The sequence below is a fragment of the Somniosus microcephalus genome, unplaced genomic scaffold (assembly GCF_052327205.1).
Source record: "Somniosus microcephalus isolate GS21.2 unplaced genomic scaffold, FLI_Smic_1.0 unresolved_chr9, whole genome shotgun sequence".
NCBI classification, from domain to species: domain Eukaryota; kingdom Metazoa; phylum Chordata; class Chondrichthyes; order Squaliformes; family Somniosidae; genus Somniosus; species Somniosus microcephalus.
In genome coordinates this window covers 600,635-622,779 of record NW_028225187.1, presented here as the reverse complement: position 1 = coordinate 622,779, position 22,145 = coordinate 600,635, and the positions used below count along the sequence as shown (strand labels likewise).

The 22,145-nt window shown below is 48.6% G+C and overlaps 1 protein-coding gene across 1 annotated transcript; it reads left to right on the top strand.

Annotated features, from left to right (window-relative positions):
• The first annotated feature begins 7 nt into the window (after positions 1-7).
• LOC147084195 (uncharacterized) lies at positions 8-21,639 on the top strand. Its single transcript, XM_085979319.1, has 3 exons — positions 8-14; positions 2,128-2,858; positions 20,086-21,639. Exons 1-3 carry the CDS (start codon positions 8-10, stop codon positions 21,478-21,480), a joined length of 2,133 nt encoding a protein of 710 aa, XP_085835445.1. The 3' UTR covers positions 21,481-21,639.
• The last annotated feature ends 506 nt before the right edge of the window (positions 21,640-22,145 follow it).

Genomic DNA, 22,145 nt, shown 5'->3' with positions numbered 1-22,145 from the left:
TCTGGGCATGCGCGGTCATTACCCTTGCTGACCGGCAGGGGTCGTTGTGCCGGACTCGGTCCAAACCGCCACTCCGAGTGCGCATGCGCGGGCTCTCGGCTGTCAATCAACCAACCGCCAGAAGAGGTCGCTGGTGAGACCAGTGAAGAAAGAAAGACTTGCCTTTATATAGCGCCTTTCACCACCACCGGACGTCCCAAAGTGCTTTACAGCCAATGAAGTACTTTTGCAGTGTAGTCACTGTTGTAATGTAGGAAATGCGGCAGTCAGTTAGCGCACAGCAAGCTCCCACAAACAGCAATGTGATAATGACCAGATAATCTATCATTTTTTATGTTGATTGAGGGATAAACATTGGCTCGGACACTGGGGATAATTCCCCTGCTCTTTCCCACATTACAACAGTGACTACTTCATTGTAGTACTTCATTGGCTGTAAAGCACTTTAGGATATCTGGTGGCACTATATAAATGCAAGTCTTTCTTTCCTGAAATAATGCCATGGGATCTTTTACATCCACCTGAGAGAGCAAACAGGGCCTCAATTTAACATCTCATCCGAAAGACGGCACCTCCGACAGTGCCGCACTCCCTCAGCACTGCACTGGAGTGTCAGCCTGGATTTTTGTGCTCAAGTCTCTGGAGTGGGACTATGAACCCACAACTTTCTGACTCAGAGGCGAGAGTGCTGCCCACTGAGCCACTGGCTGACACTAAAGAGCAAGCAGTTCTGACGAATGGTCATCGACCTGAAACGTTAACTCTGTTTCTCTCTCCACAGATGCTGCCTGACCTGCTGAGTATTTCCAGCATTTTCTGTTTTTATTAAAGAAACGAGGGAGTGATTGCTGACGGGAAGAATGTTGGGTCGTCCTGCGCATGCGCACCTCCCTGGCGGCTGAGGCAAAACACCGACTCGCCCCCACCTGAGCCGCTCACGCGTACCAGATGTTGCGGCTCCGCATGCACGCGGACCGATCGGGACGGGCGATTGCAGAGCAGGAGGGAGAACGCGGGGCCATGAGCACATGCGCGGGACTCAGAGTCAACAGAGTGCTTTCTGCAGCGCGGGGGCTTGTGGGTATTACAGCCACCATTACTGCTGATCCTTTCAACCAACCTGTGCAGCAGCTGGGGCCTGAAAATCAGCTTCACTGCCCCTAGGTTCGGAAAGGGGAAAATTAAACAACAATTTGCCTCTGATCCTTTTCTGATCTCAATTTACAGGATTATAGAAGTGGAGCAGTTACAGGCGGGAAGCTCAGACCAAACATCACATCAAGATCTGACAGAGTCGCTGGATTCATCAGGACCTGAATATCATCGGCCTTTGCACATGGAAGGAGAGAGCAGGGATCGCAACGCAGACAAACCGCACATGTGTTCAGTGTGTGGACTTGGATTCAGCCGATCGCCTGACCTGGTGAGACACGTGCACCGTCACACCGGGGAGAAACCGGGTAAAGGTGGGGACGGCGGGAAGGGCTTCAGTTCCCCGTCAGCATTGGAAGTTCAACGGCGCAGTCACACCAGGGACAGTCTGTTCACCTGCTCCGTGTGTGGAAAGGGATTTGTTTGTTCATCCCAACTGCAAACACACCAGGGAGTTCACACTGAGGAGAGACCATTTCAATGTTCTGACTGTGGGAAGAGCTTTAAAAGCGCTCAGTATCTGAAGGGACACCAACTTGTCCACACTGATGAGAGACCATTTCAATGTTCTGACTGTGGGAAGAGCTTTAAAGGCCCCAGGGAACTAAAGCAACACCAACTTGTCCACACTGATGAGAGACCATTTCAATGTTCTGACTGTGGGATGAGCTTTAAAGGCCCCAGGGAACTAAAGCAACACCAACTTGTCCACACTGATGAGAGACCATTTCAATGTTCTGACTGTGGGAAGAGCTTTAAAAGTGCTAAGTATCTGAAGGGACACCAGCTTGTTCACACTGATGAGAGACCATTTCAATGTTCTGACTGTGGGAAGAGCTTTAAAAGCCCCGGGGAACTAAAGCAACACCAACTTCTCCACACTGACGAGAGACTCGTTAAATGTTCTGACTGTGGGAAGAGCTTTAAAAGCCCCCGGGAGCTGAAGGGACACTGGCTCCTACACACTGGGGAGAGGCTGTTCTGAGTGTGGGAACAGTTTTAAAAGCTCCGGGGCGCTCAAGAAACACCAACACCTACACACTGGGGAGAGGCCGTTCACCTGCTCTGTGTGTGGGAAGGGATTCACTCAGTTATGCCACCTGCTGACACATCAGCGAGTTCACACTGACGCGAGGCCCTTTAAATGTTCTGACTGTGGGAAGAGCTTTAAAAGCTCCAGGGAGCTGAAGAGCCACCAGCGAGTTCACACTGGGGAGAGGCCGTTCACCTGCTCTGTGTGTGGGAAGGGATTCACTGAGTCATCCCAGCTGCTGAGACATCAGCGAGTTCACACTGACGAGAGGCCCTTTAAATGTTCTGACTGTGGGAAGAGCTTTATAAGCTCCGGGGATCTGAAGAAACACCAATACCTACACACTGGGGAGAGGCTGTTCACCTGCTCCGTGTGTGGGAAGGGATTCGCTCGGCCCTCCTACCTGCTGGTACACCAGCGAGTTCACACTGACGAGAGGCCCTTTAAATGTTCTGACTGTGGGAAGAGTTTTAAACGCTCCCGGGAGCTCAAGAGACACCAACACCTACACACTGGGGAGAGGCCGTTCACCTGCTCCGTGTGTGGTAAGGGATTCACTCAGTCATCCTACCTGCTGGTACATCAGCGAGTTCACACTGGCGAGAGACTGTTCACCTGCTCCGTGTGTGGGAAGGGATTCACTCAGTCATCCAACCTGCTGACACACCAGCGACTTCACACTGATCATTGAATCTAACAGCACAGAAGGAGGTGATTCGGCCCATCGTGTCTGTGCCCATCGTGTCTTTGAAAGAGCTGTCCAATTTAGTCCCAAACTCCAGCTTTATCCCCAGAACTCTGCAAACTAGTCCTCTTCAAGGACTCATCCAATTACTGTTTGAAAGTTCCTGTGGAACCTGATTCCAGCATCCTTTCAGATGGTGCGTTCCAGATCTGAACAATCCTCTGTATGAAAACAATTCTCCTCATTTCCCCTCTAGTTCTTTTAGTAACTATTTTAAATCTGTGACCTTTGGTTACCGACCCACTTGCCAGAGTGAACAGTTTCTCTCTACTTGCTCGATCAAATCCCCTCATCATTTTGAACACCTCTATTAGGTCTCCTCTTAACCTTCTCTGCTCTAAGGGGAACAATCCCAGCTTCTCCAGTCTCTCCACATAACTGAAGTCCCTCATCCCTGGTACCACCCTGGTCAACCTCCTCTGCACCCTCTCCAAGGCCTTGACATCCTTCCTAAAGTGTGGTGCCCAGAACTGTACACAAGACTCCAGCTGAGGCCAAAACCCTGCAGCTGTACAAAACCCTGGTTAGACCACACCTGGAGCACTGTGAGCAGTTCTGGGCATCACACCTTAGGAAGGATATATTGGCCTTGGAGGGAGTGCAGCGTAGGTTTACCAGAATGATACCCGGACTTCAAGGGTTAAGTTACGAGGAGGGATTACACAAATTAGGGTTGTAATCCCTGGAATTTAGAAAGTTAAGGGGTGATCTGATCGAAGTTTTCAGGATATTAAGGGGAACAGATAGGGTAGATAGAGAGAAACTATTTCTGCTGGTTGGGGATTCTAGGACTGGGGGCAGAGTCTAAAAATTAGAGCCAGACCTTTCAGGAGTGAAATTAGGAAACACTTCTACACACAAAGGGTGGTAGAAGTTTGGAACTCTCTTCCGCAAACAGCAATTGATGCTCGATCAATTGTTAATTTTCAATCTGAGATTGATAGGTTTTTGTTAACCAAAGGTATTAAGGGATATGGGCCAAAGGCGGGTGTATGGAGTTAGGTCACAGATCAGCCATGATCTCATTGAATGGTGGAACAGGCTCGAGGGGCTGAATGGCCTCCTCCTGTCCTATGTTCCTAACTAGTGATTTGTAAAGGTTTAGTGTAACTTCCTTGTTTTTGTATTCAATGGCCCTATTTACAAAGCCAAGTATCCCATACGCTTTCTGAACCGCCTCACCAACTTGCCGTGGCACTTTCAAAGACTTGTGAATATGGACCCCCAGGTCCCTCTGCTCTTGCACCCCCTCAAAATAGTCCCATTTAGATTATACGGCCTCTCCCTGTTGTTTCTCCCAAAGTGCATCACTTCACACTTATCCTCATTTAATGTCATCTGCCTTGTGTCTGCTCATTTCACAGTCTGTCTCTGTCCTTCTGAAGTCTGCTACTACTACACTCACAAAACTTGGCAACATAGTAAATAGTATCATCCGCAAACTTTGAAATTGTTCACCTATACCCAAGTCCAGGTCAGTTATATATAACAAGAAAAGCAATGGTCCTAATCCCGACCCCTGGGGGAGCCCACTGCATACTTCCCTCCAGTCAGAAAAACATCCCTCAGCACTGCTCACTGCCTCCTCTCCCTTAGCCAATTATATACCCAAATTACCATCAGCCCTTTAATTCCCTCTGCTTCTATTTTCAGAGTAAGTCTCTTCTGTGGTATTTTATCAAATGCCTTTTGAAAGTCCATATATACAACATCTGCTGCACTACCTTCATCAACCCTCTGTTACTTCATCAGAGAACTCAATCAGGATAATCAGACATGATTTACCTTTAACAAATCCATACTGGCTGCCCCTTATTAATCCATGCTTCTCCAAGTGAGAATTAATTTTGTCCTTGACAATGGTCTCTAGTTGTTCACCCACCACTGTAGGGGTCGCAAAATCCCCTCAGCCCCCGAAGATGGGGAAATATTAATCCACATCGTGGACGAAGACTTGTGTGATTTAAATTGTCTCTGGGTTGGACAATGTTTTAAAACATACCCAGAACCGCAAAAGGCTGCGTTAAAAAGCTCGTAAGCTAGGCAGCACTTGGACACTGGAATCAAAGAACTTTGTGAAAATCGCACACTTTAAGATTGTACAATTTATTAAAAGATGTACTCTTGAGTTTTGGACTGTTTAAATTGCCCAGGGCATAAAAATGGCTGAACAGACCTCATGGAAACAGAATTTTAAAAGGCAGCAGAAAAGGACAGACAGGCTGTTAGCATATGAAAAGCTCAGCGCTGCCCTGTAGTAAGTTTGAATGGAGCCCGAGCTGTCAGTCACTCTGTGGTATTGGATGGGTCCGGTAACCTACAAGCTGCTTGTTTACACTGGGGAGTAGCCCGTTTGAATCAACCAATCATCGGACGGCAAGCACAATGGGTTGTTAACACACATCCATTCACTGAAATTGACTCTACTACGTGATGTCTCCATGTATGAATGGAGGAAGTTAAAAGCCCTTCTCTTGTGTATTCGGACTTTTCAGCGCGAAATTGCGCACGGACCTTTTCGGCGCGAAAACAGCAGGGACTCTCAGGGTATAAAGATTAAGCCCAGGAAGTCCTCTGCCCCTTTTTTGTCTCTTTAACTCTTTGGACTGCAGGTGAGCAAGGCTTTGACCCACTAGCAAGACAATCTAGGGAGAAGTAAATGGGTGGTAATTTAAGGGAAATGTTGCTAAGATTGTACGGTTAACATTGTAGCCATTTATCCCTCATTTTTGCCGTCTGCCTTCCCCTGTTAAGCAATTTTACCGTGATTACTTTGATCGTGTGGTGTAGTTTCTTTAGTTTTAATAAAAATTCACTTGCCTCCAGACCATTTGTCCGTTTTTAATATATCATTAATTATAAGTTCCTCAAGTCAGAACTGGAGCGGGGGGAGGTTTAGCGATTCAAAACCGCTGATTGGAATTGGTCACAGTGCAGTGGCAAAGGCTGCCTGACCAGGTAAATTACCGTAAACCAGGTAAAGGATGCCCACCTACACCACTGACATTAGACTGATTGGCCTGTAGTTACCAGGTTTATCCCTCTTCCCTTTTTTTAAACAGGGTGTAACATTTGCAATCCTCCAGTCCTCTGGCACCACTCCCATATATCTGAGGGAGATTGAAAGATTGTGGTCGGAGCTTCTGCTATCTCCACCCTAGCTTTCCTCTGCAATCTAGGATGCATCCACCTGGACTGGGTGACTTGTTAACTTTGAGTGATGACAACCTATTTAGCACCTCCTTTCTATCCATTTTTATCCAATTTCTCTACTCCCCCTCCTCTACTGCGACATTAACTTCATCCTCTTCTTTTGTGAAGACAGATGCTAAGTACTCATTCAGTACCTCAGCCACGCCCTCTGCCTCAGTATGATGAGCTCCTATTTGGTCCCTAATCGGCCCCACCATTCCTTTAACTATCCTTTTACTTTTCATATGTTTATAAAAGATTTTTGGGTTCCCTTTTACATTACCCACTAATCTTTTCTTGTATTCTCTCCCTTGTGCCAGCTGGGGCTCAGTGGGCAGCACACTTGCTCTCTGAGTCAGAAGGTTGTTCTAGTCCCACTCCAGGGACTTGAGCACATAAAGCTAGGCTGACACTCCAGTGCAGTGCTGAGGGAGTGCTGCACTGTTTCTGATGAGACTTTAAACTGAGGCCCCGTCTGCTCTCAGGTGGATGTAAAAGATCCCATGGCACTCTTTTGAAGAAGAGTAGGGGAGTTATCCCCGGTGTCCTGGCCAATATTTATCCCTCAACCAACATAACAAAAACAGATTACCTGGTTATTATCACAATGCTGTTTGTGGGAGCTTGCTGAGCACAAATTGGCTGCCGTGTTTCCCACATTACAACAATGACTCCACTTCAAAAGTACTTCATTGGCTGTAAAGAGCTTTGAGATGTGATACGCTTATCAATTACTCCATAAAAGGCGATGAATTAGGAAAGTAATGAAAAGGTTTTTATTAACTAAAGAACAGAGCATGCCTCTCATGGATGACTGGTTCCAAGAAGGAAGTGGGTTGCCGGGCAGCCACCTTTATACCAGATCATGTAGGCGGAGCAAGGGACTGGAGAAAGGATGCCCCGGAGCATGGTACATCGGCGAGACCATGCAGACACTGCGACAACGGATGAACGGACACCGCGCAATAATCGCCAGGCAGGAGTGTTCCCTCCCAGTCGGGGAACACTTCAGCAGTCAAGGGCATTCAACCTCCGATCTTCGGGTAAGCATTCTCCAAGGCGGCCTTCGAAACACACGACAACGCAAAATCGTCGAGCAGAAACTGATAGCCAAGTTCCGCACTCATGAGGACGGCCTCAACCGCGATCTTGGGTTCATGTCACGCTACATGTAACCCCACCTGACATAGGGTCACCCAGAGTCGAGTCGTCGTTGGCTTGTTCTCTCTACACAGATGCGGCCGGACCTGCTCTGATTTCCAGCAAAAAAAAAAATGTGTTTTTGTCTGTTTTTTGTTTTTCATACAGACCCCAGCATCTGCAACATTTGACCCTTTGTGACCCCACCTCATTGTTCTTTGATGTAATGTTTTCCTGACTAACCTGTTTGGACACCATTCACACCTTTGATCGCTGTGATTATCTCTCTGCCGAGGTGTGATAAATGGCAGTTAGAAAGATTACCTGTAATCATCTGACATTATTCTCTGACTATATAAGCTGTGTCTTTATGCATCTCTCCTATTCTGCCCTTGCAGCACGTTCCTATGCAGAGCTAGGCAGGTAGCTAACAACTTGATATCTTCCCATAAAAATCACAAGGCTTGACTTTTCTTGTAAACTTTACTGAAAGATTGTTATTGTGAAACTGAAATACAACACAGAAATGGAAGCACACATTAGTATACAAGCGTATAACTGATATACATACACAAATTTAGGTACGCCTGAGCAACACAGTACATTTGGCATGTAACTTACCAAAACACGTGGAAACACAGCTTACTGTGAATATACATTTAGCAAACTGGAAGGCATTTCCTTTAAATTAGCCCTGTACATAGTGCATCAAAATACAGCTACAAGTTAACCAGCTAGACAGAGAGCGAGCACTTCACGGCTAGCTGTGTAAGTTTGCTTACAGAGAAAAGTTACAAACTAAACATTTTCTGCAAAATATAGTGTACACTAATCATCTATAACATTCTCAAGTCCTTACAGACAAATAGTGTCCAAGGCTGGAGCGTGACAAGAATACAAAGGGATCTGGGGGTCCTGGTGCACGAAACTCAAAAAGTTAGTATGCAGATGCAGCAAGTGATCAAGAAGGCCAATGGAATGTTGGCTTATATTGCTAGGGAGATGGAATATAAAAACAGGGAGGTATTGCTGCAGTTGTACAAGGTATTGGTGAGACCGCACCTGGAATACTGCATACAGTTTTGGTGTCCATACTTAAGAAAAGACATACTTGCTCTCGAGTCAGTACAAAGAAGGTTCACTCGGTTAATCCCGGGGATGAGGGGCTGGTCATATGAGGAGAGGTTGAGTAGATTGGGACTCTACTCATTGGAGTTCAGAAGAATGAGAGGCGATCTTATTGAAACATATAAGATTGTGAAGGGGCTTGATCGGGTGGATGCGGTGAGGATGTTCCCAATGATGGGTGAAACTAGAACTAGGGGGCATAATCTTAGAATAAGGGGCTGCACTTTCAAAACTGAGATGAGGAGAAACTTCTTCACTCAGAGGGTGGTAGGTTTGTGGAATTTGCTGCCCCAGAAAGCTGTGGAAGCTACATCATTAAATAAATTTAAAACAGAAAAAGATAGTTTCCTAGAAGTAAAGGGAATTAAGGGTTACGGGGAGCGGGCAGGAAATTGGACATGAGTCTAGGTTCGGAATGGTCATGGCCCTGTGGGTAGTGGAGTGGGCCCAGGGGCCGTGTAGCCTGGTTCTGCTCCTACTGTGTTCTAATTCTGTGTTAGATTTCAGGAGATGGTTTTATTCCTGTTCCTGGCTGGGGTGGAGATCGCCTTTACAGAAGGTAAGTACTGTAGAAAATATAGGGACAGAGTGATCTCCTGGATGAATTTCGATCGCCTAGATGGGTCGGAGAGGAATTTCCCAGATTTTTTTCTCCCAAATTGTCCATTGGGTTTTTTATCTGGTTTTTCGCCTCTCCCGGGAGATCACATGGGTTCGGGTGGATGGAGAGTGATAGAAGATTTGAGGTTAGGATCAGATCAGCCATGATCTTATTGAATGGTGGAGCAGGCTCGAGGGGCCGATTGGCCTACTCCTGCTCCTATTTCTTATGTTCTTATAACTTCCCAGACCATGTGTGGCTGCAGGTCTGTGATATACAGTAGTTTACTTTACTGCACTTTACTGTGCTTTACTGCACTTTACTGCACTTGCTAGGTACCAAATATCCACTAGGTGGCGGCACACAATGGAAATCGACCCAAATTACTCAAACCCCTGAATTAACTGGAAAACTAACATAAATTCCTAAAGGAAGGCAGCACATCTCCACTTCACCTGACGAAGGAGCAGCGCTCGGAAAGCTTGAGATTTCAAATAAAACTGTTGGACTACAACCTGGTGTTGTGTGACTTCTTACATTTGTCCACCCCAGTCCAACTCCGGCATCTCCACACCATTGAACACAAAAACAAGAAAGTTACACTAAACCTTTACAAATCACTAGTTAGGAACATAGGACAGGAGGAGGCCATTCAGCCCCTCGAGCCTGTTCCACCATTCTATGAGATCATGGCTGATCTGTGACCTAACTCCATACACACGCCTTTGGCCCATATCCCTTAATACCTTTGGTTAACAAAAACCTATCAATCTCAGATTGAAAATTAACAATTGATCAAGCATCAATTGCTGTTTGCGGGAGAGAGTTCCAAACTTCTACCACCCTTTGTGTGTAGAAATGTTTCCTAATTTCACCCCTGAAAGGTCTGGCTCTAATTTTTAGACTCTGCCCCCAGTCCTAGAATCCCCAACCAGCGGAAATAGTTTCTCTCTATCTACCCTATCTGTTCCCCTTAATATCCTGAAAACTTCGATCAGATCACCCCTTAACTTTCTAAATTCCAGGGAATACAACCCTAATTTGTGTAATCCCTCCTCGTAACTTAACCCTTGAAGTCCAGGTATCATTCTGGTAAACCTACGCTGCACTCCCTCCAAGGCCAATATATCCTTCCTAAGGTGTGATGCCCAGAGCTGCTCACAGTGCTCCAGGTGTGGTCTAACCAGGGTTTTGTACAGCTGCAGGGTTTTGGCCTCAGCTGGAGTCTTGTGTACAGTTCTGGGCACCACACTTTAGGAAGGATGTCAAGGCCTTGGAGAGGGTGCAGAGGAGGTTGACCAGGATGGTACCAGGGATGAGGGACTTCAGTTATGTGGAGAGACTGGAGAAGCTGGGATTGTTCCCCTTAGAGCAGAGAAGGTTAAGAGGAGACCTAATAGAGGTGTTCAAAATGATGAGGGGTTTTGATCGAGCAAGTAGAGAGAAACTGTTCACTCTGGCAAGTGGGTCGGTAAGCAAAGGTCACAGATTTAAAATAGTTACTAAAAGAACTATAGGTGAAATGAGGAGAATTGTTTTCATACAGAGGATTGTTCAGATCTGGAACGCACCATCTGAAAGGATGCTGGAATCAGGTTCCACAGGAACTTTCAAACAGTAATTGGACGAGTCCTTGAAGAGGACTAGTTTGCAGAGTTCTGGGGATAAAGCTGGGGTGTGGGACTAAATTGGACAGCTCTTTCAAAGACACGATGGGCCGAATCACCTCCTTCTGTGCTGTTAGATTCTATGATCAGTGTGAAGTCGCTGGTGTGTCAGCAGGTTGGATGACTGAGTGAATCCCTTCCCACACACGGAGCAGGTGAACAGTCTCTCCCCAGTGTGTAGGTGTTGGTGTCCCTTCAGCTCCCCGGAGCTTTTAAAGCTCTTCCCACAGTCAGAACATTTAAAGGGCCTCTCGTCAGTGTGAACTCGCTGGTGTACCAGCAGGTTGGAAGGCCGAGCGAATCCCTTCCCACACACGGAGCAGGTGAACAGCCTCTCCCCAGTGTGTAGGTATTGGTGTCCCTTCAGCTCCCCGGAGCTTTTAAAGCTCTTCCCACAGTCAGAACATTTAAAGGGCCTCTCGTCAGTGTGAACTCGCTGATGTGTCAGCAGGTTGGATGAGTGAGCCAAAATCTTCCCACACACGGAGCAGGTGAACGGTCTCTCCCCAGTGTGAACTCGCTGGTGTGTCAGCAGGTTGGATGACTGAGTGAATCCCTTCCCACACACGGAGCAGGTGAACGGTCTCTCCCCAATGTGTAGGTGTTGGTGTCCCTTCAGCTCCCCGGAGCTTTTAAAGCTCTTCCCACAGTCAGAAAATTTAAAGGGCCTCTCGTCAGTGTGAACTCGCTGATGTGTCAGCAGGTTGGATGAGTGAGCGAATCCCTTCCCACACACGGAGCAGGTGAACGGCATCTCCCCAGTGTGAACTCGCTGGTGTACCAGCAGGTAGGATGACTGAGCGAATCCCTTCCCACACACGGAGCAGATGAACAGCCTCTCCCCAGTGTGTAGGAGCCAGTGTCCCTTCAGCTCCCGGGGGCTTTTAAAGCTCTTCCCACAGTCAGAACATTGAAATGGTCTCTCCTCAGTGTGAACAAGCTGGTGTCCCTTCAGATACTGAGCGCTTTTAAAGCTCTTCCCACAGTCAGAACTTTGAAATGGTCTCTCATCAGTGTGGACAAGCTGGTGTAGTTTTAGTTCCTTGGGGCTTTTAAAGCTCTTCCCACAGTCAGAACATTGAAATGCTCTCTCATCAGTGTGGACAAGCTGGTGTAGTTTTAGTTCCTTGGGGCTTTTAAAGCTCTTCCCACAGTCAGAACATTGAAATGGTCTCTCCTCAGTGTGAACTCGCTGGTGTGTTTGCAGGTGGGATGAACAAACAAATCCCTTTCCACACACGGAGCAGGTGAACAGACTGTCCCTGGTGTGACAGCGCCGTTGAACTTTCAATGCAGACGGGGAACTGAAGCCCTTCCCGCCGTCCCCACCTTTACCCGGTTTCTCCCCGGTGTGATGGTGCACGTGTCTCACCAGGTCAGGCGATCGGCTGAATCCGAGTCCACACACTGAACACGTGTGCGGTTTGTCTGCGTTTCGATCCCTGCTCTCTCCTTCCATGTGCAAAGGCCGATGATATTCAGGTCCTGATGAATCCAGCGACTCTGTCAGATTTGACGTGATGTTTGGTCTGAGCTTCCCGCCTGTAACTGCTCCACTTCTATAACCCTGTAAATTGAGATCAGAAAAGGATCAGAGGCAAACTGTTGTTTAATTTTCCCCTTTCCGAACCTAGGGGCAGTGAAGCTGATTTTCAGGCCCCAGCTGCTGCACAAGTTGGTTGAAAGGATCAGCAGTAATGGCGGCTGTAATACCCACAAGGCCCTGGCTCTGCAGAAAGTGCTCTGTTGACTCTGAGTCCCGCGCTTGTGCTCATGGCACCCGCGCTCTCCCTCCTGCTCTACAATCGCCCGTCCCGATCGGTCCGCAACACGCATGCTCAGCACACAAAACCCCACGGTTGGAACATCGGGCGTGCATGCGGAGCCGCAACATCTGGTACGCATGAGCGGCTCAGGTGGGGGCGAGTCGGTGTTTCGCCTCAGCTGCCAGGGAGGTGCGCATGCGCAGGACGACCCAACATTCTTCCCGTCAGCAATGCCTCCCTCGTTTCTTTAATAAAAACAGAAAATGCTGGAAATACTCAGCAGGTCAGGCAGCATCTGTGGAGAGAGAAACAGAGTTGACGTTTCAGGTCGATGACCATTCGTCAGAACTGCTTGCTCTTTAGTGTCAGCCAGTGGCTCAGTGGGCAGCACTCTCGCCTCTGAGTCAGAAAGTTGTGGGTTCATAGTCCCACTCCAGAGACTTGAGCACAAAAATCCAGGCTGACACTCCAGTGCAGTGCTGAGGGAGTGCGGCACTGTCGGAGGTGCGGTCTTTCGGATGAGATGTTAAATTGAGGCCCTGTTTGCTCTCTCAGGTGGATGTAAAAGATCCCATGGCATTATTTCAGGAAAGAAAGACTTGCATTTATATAGTGCCACCAGATATCCTAAAGTGCTTTACAGCCAATGAAGTGCTACAATGAAGTAGTCACTGTTGTAATGTGGGAAAGAGCAGGGGAATTATCCCCAGTGTCCGAGCCAATGTTTATCCCTCAATCAACATAAAAAATGATAGATTATCTGGTCATTATCACAGTGCTGTTTGTGGGAGCTTCCTGTGTGCTAACTGACTGCCACATTTCCTACATTACAACAGTGACTACACTGCAAAAGTACTTCATTGGCTGTAAAGCACTTTGGGACGTCCGGTGGTGGAGAAAGGCGCTATATAAATGCAAGTCTTTCTTCCTTCACTGGTCTCACCAGCGACCTCTTCTGGCGGTTGGTTGATTGACAGCCGAGAGTCCGCGCATGCGCACAGGGAGCGGCAGTTTGGGCCGAGTCCGGCACAGCGACCCCTCCCGGTCACAAAGGGTAATGACCGCGCATGCCCAGAGGAGACCAACCCCCCTCCCCCCACTCGGAGCTGCGCCTGCGCACTGGCATCCTGCCGGACGGAGTCGGTGCGGGGCCATTCCGGGGAAAGGCCTTGGTGTCGGTTCCAGAGTCGCGATCGGTGACGCGAAGTGAGTTTTCTCCGCTCCGATTGGGTGGAGAATGGCGCGGGGTGGATCGGGAGAGAATCGAGAGAAATAGAAAAACCTCAGAGTCCGCGAGGCCCCGGACCGAGCGGCGGCACTTGGACGGTGCACGTGATCTCCTCGGGGACACGTCACCCGGGCCCGCCGCCTGATTGACGGCAGCTTTCCACCAATAGGGAGCGAGCGGGGCGGGGCTGGAGGAGCGAGACGGCGGCGGGTCCTCCAACCAATCGGGGAGCCCGAGGGGCGGGGCTAGCGGCACCCAGTGGGCGGGGCTGGAGGAGCGAGCCGGCGGCGGGTCCTCCAACCAATCGGGGAGCCCGAGGGGCGGGACTAGTGCCGGCTGATTGTCTGATCCGCAGGGCAGCGAGTTTCTCCAGTCCCTTGTTCAGGGCCCGGGGCCCGGGGAGGCTGTGGGCCTTTATTCCCCGCATTGGACACAAGGCTCTTTGGCTCACAACACACTGGCTCAGGTTTTAATAGAGACTTTTTAAATTAATCAATAAAAGCAGATAAACCTCGTGCTTCTGTGGAACAAACTTTCTAATATTTTACAGAATCATAGAATGGTTACAGCACAGAAGGAGGCCATTCGGCCCGTCGAACCCGTGCCGGCTATCTGCAAAACCACTTAAGTGAGTCCCACTCCCCGCCCTTTCCCCGTAACCCTGCAAATTTCTTTCCTTCAAGTACTCGAGGGGCCGAATGGCCAACTCCTGCTCCTATCTTCTATGTATCCATTATTATCCGAGGCACAGGTAGGCCCCACAGTGGCGGCGGACCTGTGAGGAGCGGCGGCGGTGATATAAAGCGAGGTGGTGGAGCAGGTAGGCCCCACAGCAGCGGTGGCGGTGATATAAAGAGCGAGGCGGCGGAGTTTATAGGGTGTCTGTAATTCTTGTGACACTTCCTGCGTCCCTGATAACCATGTGTGCAGGAAGTGTATCCAGCTGCAGCTACTGACAGACCGCATTGTGGCGCTGGAGCTGCGAGTGGATACATACTGGAGCATTTGCGATGCTGAGGACATCGTGGATAGCACGTTTAGGGAGTTGGTCACACCGCAGGTAAAGGCTGCACAGGCAGGAAGAGAATGGGTGACCACCAGGCAGAGTAGTAGGCGCAAGCAGGTAGTGCAGGGGTCCCCTGTGATCCTCCCCCTCTCAAACAGATATACCGCTTTGGATATTGTTGGGGAGGATGGCTTATCAGGGGAAGGCAGCAGCAGCCAACTTCCTGGCACCGTGGGTGGTTCTGCTGCACAGGACGGGAGGAAAAAGAGTGGGAGAGCGATAGTAATAAGGGATTCTATTGTAAGGGGAATAGATAGGCGTTTCTGCGGCCGCAAGCATGACTCCAGGATGGTGTGTTGCCTTCTGGTGCAAGGGTCAAGGATGTCTCAGAGCGGCTGCAGAACATTTTGGAAGGGGAGGGTGAACAACCAATTGTCGTGGTGCATATAGGTACCAACGATATAGGTAAAAAAAACAGGATGAGGTCCTAAAAGCTGAATATAGGGGGTTAGGAGGTAAATTTAAAAAATAGGACCTCCAAGGTAGTAATCTCAGGATTGCTACCAGTGCCACGTGCTAGTCAGAGTAGAAATAGAAGGATATTTCAGATGACTACGTGGCTAGAGGAATGGTGCAAGGGAGAGGGATTCAAATTCCTGGGACATTGGAACCGGTTCTGGGGGAGGTGGGGCTAGTACAAACCGGATGGTTTGCACCTGGGCAGGACCGGGACCGGTTTGCTAGTGCTCTGGGGGAGGGTTTAAACTAAAATGGCAGGGGGTTGCGAACCTGAGCAGGGAGACAGAGGAAAGGGAAACAATGATAGAAGCAAAAGACAGGAAGGAGAAAAACAAAGGTGGTGGTCAGAGAAATCATGGGTTTAAATCAAACATAGCCACAGTAAATAATAATTCTAAAAGGTGTAAGAGTGTTAAAAAAACAAGCCTGAAGGCCTTGTATCTTAATGCAAAGAGCATTCGTAGTAAGGTGGATGAATTAGTTGCACAAATAGAGGTAAACGGATATGATATGATTGGGATTCCGGAAATATGGCTCCAGGGTGACCAAGGCTGGGAACACAACATCCAGGGGTATTCAATATTCAGGAGTGATAGGCAAAAAGGAAAAGGAGGTGGGGTAGCATTGCATTTTAAAGAGGAGATTAACACAATTGAAAGGAAGGATATTAGCTCTGATGATGTGGAATCTGTATGGGTAGAGCTGAGAAATACCAAGGGGCAGAAAACGTTAGTGGGAGTGTTGTACAGACCTCCAAACAGTAATGCGGAGGTTGGGGATGGCATTAAACGGGAAATTAGAGACGCGTGCAATAAGGGCACAGCAGTTATCATGGGTGACTTTAATCTACATATAGATTGGGCTAACCAAATTAGTAACCATACTGTGGAGGAGGAATTCCTGACGTGTATACGGGATGGTTTCCTGGACCAATATGTCGAGGAACCAACTAGAGATCAGGCCATCTTAGACTGGATATTATGTAATGAGAAAGGATTAATTAGCAATCTTCTTGTGCGAGGCCCCTTGGGTCAGAGTGATCATAATATGATAGAATTCTTCATTAAGATGGAGAGTGAAGTAGTTGACTCAGAGACTAGGGTCCTGAATTTAAATAAAGGAAACTACGATGGTATGAGGCGCAAGTTGGGTAGGATTGATTGGGGAATGTTACTCAAAGGGTTGACGATGGATTGGCAATGGCAAACATTCAAAGATCGCATGGATGAACTACAGAATTGGTTCATCACTGTTTGGCATAAAAATAAAACAAAAAGGGTGACTCAACCGTGGCTAACAAGGGAAATTAGGGATAGCATAAGATCCAAGGAGAGGACATATAAATTGGCCAGAAAAAGTAGTAAACCTGAGGATTGGGAGCAGTTTAGGATTCGGCAAAGGAGGACAAAGGGATTAATTAAGAGGGGGAAAATAGAGTATGAGAGTAAGCTTTCAGGGAACATAAAAACTAACTGTAGATATGTGAAGGGAAAAAGATTGGTGAAGTCAAGCATAGGACACTTGCAGTCAGAATCAGGGGAATTTATAATGGGGAACAAAGAAATGGCAGGCCAATTAAATACATACTTTGGTTCTGTCTTCACAAAGGAGGACACAAATAACCTCCCAGACATGTCGGGGAACATAGGGTCTAATGAGAGGGAGGAACTGAAAGAAATCAGTATTTGTAGGGAAATGGTGTTAGGGAAATTGACGGGATTGCAGGCCGATAAATCCCCAGGGCCTGATAATCGACATCCTAGGGTACTTAAGGAAGTAGCCTAAGAAATAGTAGATGCATTGCTGGTCATCTTCCGAAATTCGCTAGTCTCTGGAACAGTTCCCATGGATTGGAGGGTAGCTAATATTACCCCACTATTCAAAAAAGGTGGTAGCGAGAAAACAGGGAATTATATCGGTCGTGGGGAAAATGCTAGAGTCCATTATAAAAGATGTAATAGCAGAGCACTTGGAAAACAGTGACAGGATCGGACAAAGTCAACATGGATTTACAAAAGGTAAATCATGCTTGACTAATCTACTGGAAAATTTTTATGATGTAACTGGTAGAATAGATAAGGGAGAACCAGTGGATGTGGTGTATTTGGACTTTCAGAAGGCTTTCGATAAGGTACCGTACAGGAGATTAGCGTGTAAAGTTAAGGCACATGGGATTGGGGGCAAGGTACTGACTTGGATAGAGAACTGGTTGGCAGACAGGAAGCAAAGATCACAGTCACAGATCACAGAAACCCCACAGTGCAGATAGAGGCCATTTTGGCCCATCGAGCCTGCACCGACACATATCCCACCCGACCCCCGTAACACCTACACCAACACCAACACATATCCCACCCTATCCCCGTAACCCCACATATTTAATCCCCCTAACACTAAGGGTCAATTTAACATAGCCAATCATCCTAACCCGCACATCTTTGGACTGTGGGAGGAAACCGGAGCACCCGGAGAAAACCCACCCAAACACGGGGAGAATGTGCAAACTCCACACAGACAGCCACCCGAGGCCGGATTCGAACCCGGCTCCCTGGCGCTGTGAGGTAACAGTGCTAACCACTATGCCACCGTGCTGCCCAGCCAGCCAAAGAGTTGGAATAAACGGCTCTTTTTCTGAGTGGCAGGCAGTGCCTAGTGGGGTACCGCAGGGATTTGGTCCTACGACCCCAGCTATTCACAACAGATATAAATGACCTGGACGAGGGAACTAGATGTAATATCTCCAAGTTTGCAGACGACACAAAGCTGGGTGGGCGTGTGTGCTGTGAGGAGAATGCCGAAAGACTCCAGCATGATTTGGACAGGTTGGGTGATTAGGCAGAAGCATGGTAGATGCAGTATAATGTGGATAAATGCGAGGTTATCCACTTTGGTGGCAAAAACAGGAAGGCAGATTATTATCTGAATGGCAATAGATTGGGAGAAGGGGAAGTGCAACGAGACCTGGGTGTTCTTGTGCACCAATCGCTGAAGATAAGCATGCAGGTGCAGCAGGCGGTTAAGAAGGCAAATAGTATGTTGGCCTTCTTAGCGAGAGGGTTTGAGTACAGGAACAAGGATGTCCTGCTGCAGTTGTACAGGGACTTGGTGAGACCACATTGTGAGTATTGTGTGCAGTTTTGGTCGCTTTATCTGAGGAAGGATGTTCTTGCCGTGGAAGGAGTTCAACGAAGATTTACCAGGCTGATACCTGGGATGGCAGGAATGACGTATGAGGAGAGATTTGGACGATTGGGCTTGTACTCACTGGAGTTTAGAAGAATGAGAGGGGATCTCATTGAAACTTATAAAATTCTTACAGGACTGGACAGACTGGACAGGACGGGGCAGCACGGTGGCATAGTGGTTAGCACTGTTGCCTCACAGCGCCAGGGACCCGGGTTCGAATCCAGCCTCGGGCGACTGTCTGTGTGGAGTTTGCACATTCTCCCCGTGTTTGCGTGGGTTTCCTCCGGGTGCTCCGGTTTCCTCCCACAGTCCAAAGATGTGCGGGTTAGGTTGATTGGCTATGATAAATTGACCCTTAGTGTTAGGGGGATTAAATACGTGGGGTTACGGGGATAGGGTGGGATATGTGTTGGTGTAGGGGTTACGGGGATCGGGTGGGATATGTGTCGGTGCAGGCTCGATGGGCCGAAATGGCCTCTATCTGCACTGTGGGGTTTTCTGTGATTTCTGTGATTCTGTGACTAGATGCAGGAAGGATGTTCCCGATGGTCGAGGAGTCCAGAACCAGTGGTCACAGTCTAAGGTTACGGGGTAAGCCATTTAGGACAGAAATGAGGAGGAATTTCTTCACCCAGAGAGTGGTGAACCTGTGGAATTCTCCACCACAGAAGGCAGTCGAGGCCAATACATTAAATATATTGAAGAAGGAGTTGGATATATTTCTTAAGGCTAAAGGGATCAAGGGGTATGGGGAGAAAGCAGGGACCAGGTACTGAATGTTGATGATCAGCCATGATCGCATTGAATGGCGGAGCAGGCTAGAGGGGTCGAATGGCCTACTCCTGCTCCTATCTTCTATGTTTCTGTGTTTGTATGTTTCAGTTTGAGCTGGAGTGGAGATGGAGGAGAAGCTGCTGGTTTTAACCCCCAGTACTTCTCAGCCCAGGAGGACCCAACAATTTCCAATGTGAGACTATCAAGGGAGGTGGATTCTAGGGGCGATTAGGTTGTTACACAGACACTGTCCGTGCAATGTAAAAGAGTATTGTTTTAGGAACAAGTATTTCTGTACAGGCTTTTAATCCAGTTTACATCTACAGATTTGTTTTAATTCATTCTTGGGATGTGGGCGTCGCTCGCAAGAGCAGCAAATATTGCCAATCCCCAGTTTCCCGTTGAGAAGGGGGTGGTGAGTCACCTTCTTGAACTACTGCAGTCCGTGTGGTGAAGGTATTCCCACAATGTTGTTCGGTAAGGAGTTCCAGGATTATGACCCAGCAACGATGAATATATCTGAGTCAGGATGGTGTGTGACTTGGAGGGGAACTTGGAGGTGATGGTGCTCCCATACAACAGCTGCCCTTGTCCTTCTAGGTGGTGGAGGTTGCGGGTTTTGGAGGTTTTATCAAAGTTCTGGTCGAGTTGCAGATGTATAAAGTTCCTTTCCTTCGCCCCTCCCCCTCCCACCTCTCTCTCTCTCACTCTCTCTCCTCCCATAGAGGCCAGAGTCTTGTGTAGGCCCAGACCAGGTGGCGGATTCCCTTCCCTGAAGGACATTAGTGAACCACTTGGGTTTTTATGACAATCCGGCAGCTTTCATGGTCGCTATTCTAGTGCCGGCCCCACAAATGACCAGATTCACTGAGCTCAATTTCACAACCTGCCTTTGTTTTCTTGTGGGTTGTCTCTCACGCTCCCTGTTTTATATTAATTTTACAGGGCACTGGAAGGGGAGGATTTACAGACGGTAAGCTCAAACCAAACATCACTTCAAGATCTGACAGAGTCACTCGACTCATCGGATCTGAATATCACCGGCCTCTGAACATGGAAGCAAAAAGCACTGTTCACAGTGGGGAGAAACTGTACACGTGTTCTGTGTGTGGACGAAGCTTCAGCCAACCCTCTGACCTATCGAGACACAAGCGCATTCACACCGGGGAGAGGCCGTTCACCTGCTCTGAGTGTGGGAAGGGATTCACTCAGTCATCCCACCTACTGACACACCAGCGAGTTCACACTGGAGAGAGGCCATTCACCTGCTCTGAGTGTGGGAAGGGATTCACTCGGTTATCCACCCTGCTGACACACCAGCGAGTTCACACTGGGGAGAGGCCGTTCACCTGCTCTGAGTGTGGGAAGGGATTCACTGATTCAGCCAACCTGCTGAGACACCAGCGAGTTCACACTGATGAGAGACCTTTTAACTGCTCGGACTGTGGGCAGTGCTTTAAAAGTTCCGGGGAACTGATACGCCATCAACGTGTTCACACTGACGAGAGACCGTTCAGGTGCTCTCACTGTGGGACTGGGTTCAGGCAGTCATCTGAGCTCACTATACACCAGCGCACTCACACTGGGGAGAGACCGTTCACCTGCTCTGAGTGTGGGAAGGGATTCACTAATTCATCCCACCTGCTGACACACCAGCGAGTTCACACTGATGAGAGACCTTTTAACTGCCCGGACTGCGGGAAGTGCTATAAAGGTTCCGGGGAACTGATACGCCATCAACGTGTTCACACTGACGAGAGACCGTTCAGGTGCTCTCACTGTGGGACTGGGTTCAGGCGATCATCTGACCTCACTGTACACCTGCGCACTCACACTGGGGAGAGGCCATTTACCTGCTCCGTGTGTGGGAAGGGATTCACTCAGTTATCCCACCTCCTGACACACCAGCGTGTTCACACCAGGGAGAGGCCATTCACCTGCCCTGAGTGTGGGAAGGGATTCACTAATTCATCCCACCTGCTGACACACCAGCGAGTTCACACTGGGGAGAGGACGTTCACCTGCTCTGAGTGTGGGAAGGGATTCACTTGGTTAGCCACCCTGCTGACACACCAGCGAGTTCACACTGGGGAGAGACCGTTCAGGTGCTCGCACTGTGGGACTGGGTTCAGGCAGTCATCTGAGCTCACTGTACACCAGCGCACTCACACTGGGGAGAGGCCGTTCACCTGCCCTGAGTGTGGGAAGGGATTCACTTGTTCATCCACCCTGCTGAGACACCAGCGAGTTCACACTGGGGAGAGGCCGTTCACCTGCTCTGAGTGTGAGAAGGGATTCACTCAGTCATCCATCCTGCTGAGACACCAGCGAGTTCACAAGTGACTGCAGGGGTTGGATTCTGTTGTTGTTGCTGCTGTTAATCATATCCAGGACTGAACCATGTTCATTCTGACAGGGTTTCTGCTGATGTTAATAACCCCTATAACTGGGCTGGAGTTTAATATTCTGGATAGATGTCAAATAAATCAACTTTGTTTTAAACACATTATTGTAGATTTTCTTCTTTCCCACCTGAGTGTTTAGCATCACCTGGCTGGAGCTCAGAAAGGACAATCTTGGGGAGGATCGTACGGCGGGAACAGAACTCCAGCCTGGACACAGTCCTTCAGGGCCACACTGAGAGGGGCAAACGGCAGTTTGGTCTTTCTCGTCTCTCTTCACTGACAGCAAAGTCCCCATGAGGGTTAATCTCGAGACGTGTGAGAAATGTGTCGCAGCTGCTCTCTGCCATGGTTCAGAGCTCCTAGGCACGGAACAGAAGGCTCCTTTAGGAATGTACCCCAGTGCTTTTTTTTTAATGGCCTTTTTAACCTGTGTTGCTACTTTTAGTGCTTTGTGTATCTGTATCCCTGGATCCCTCTGCTCCTCTAGCCCATTTAGCACTGCGCAAACCGGGGTCCTGCTGGACCACTGGGGAGCGGGGTGTCGGATCAAGAGGAGCGCCGGGCTGAGCGATCGCGGCCGACACCCTGAAGAAGAAAGGGGAA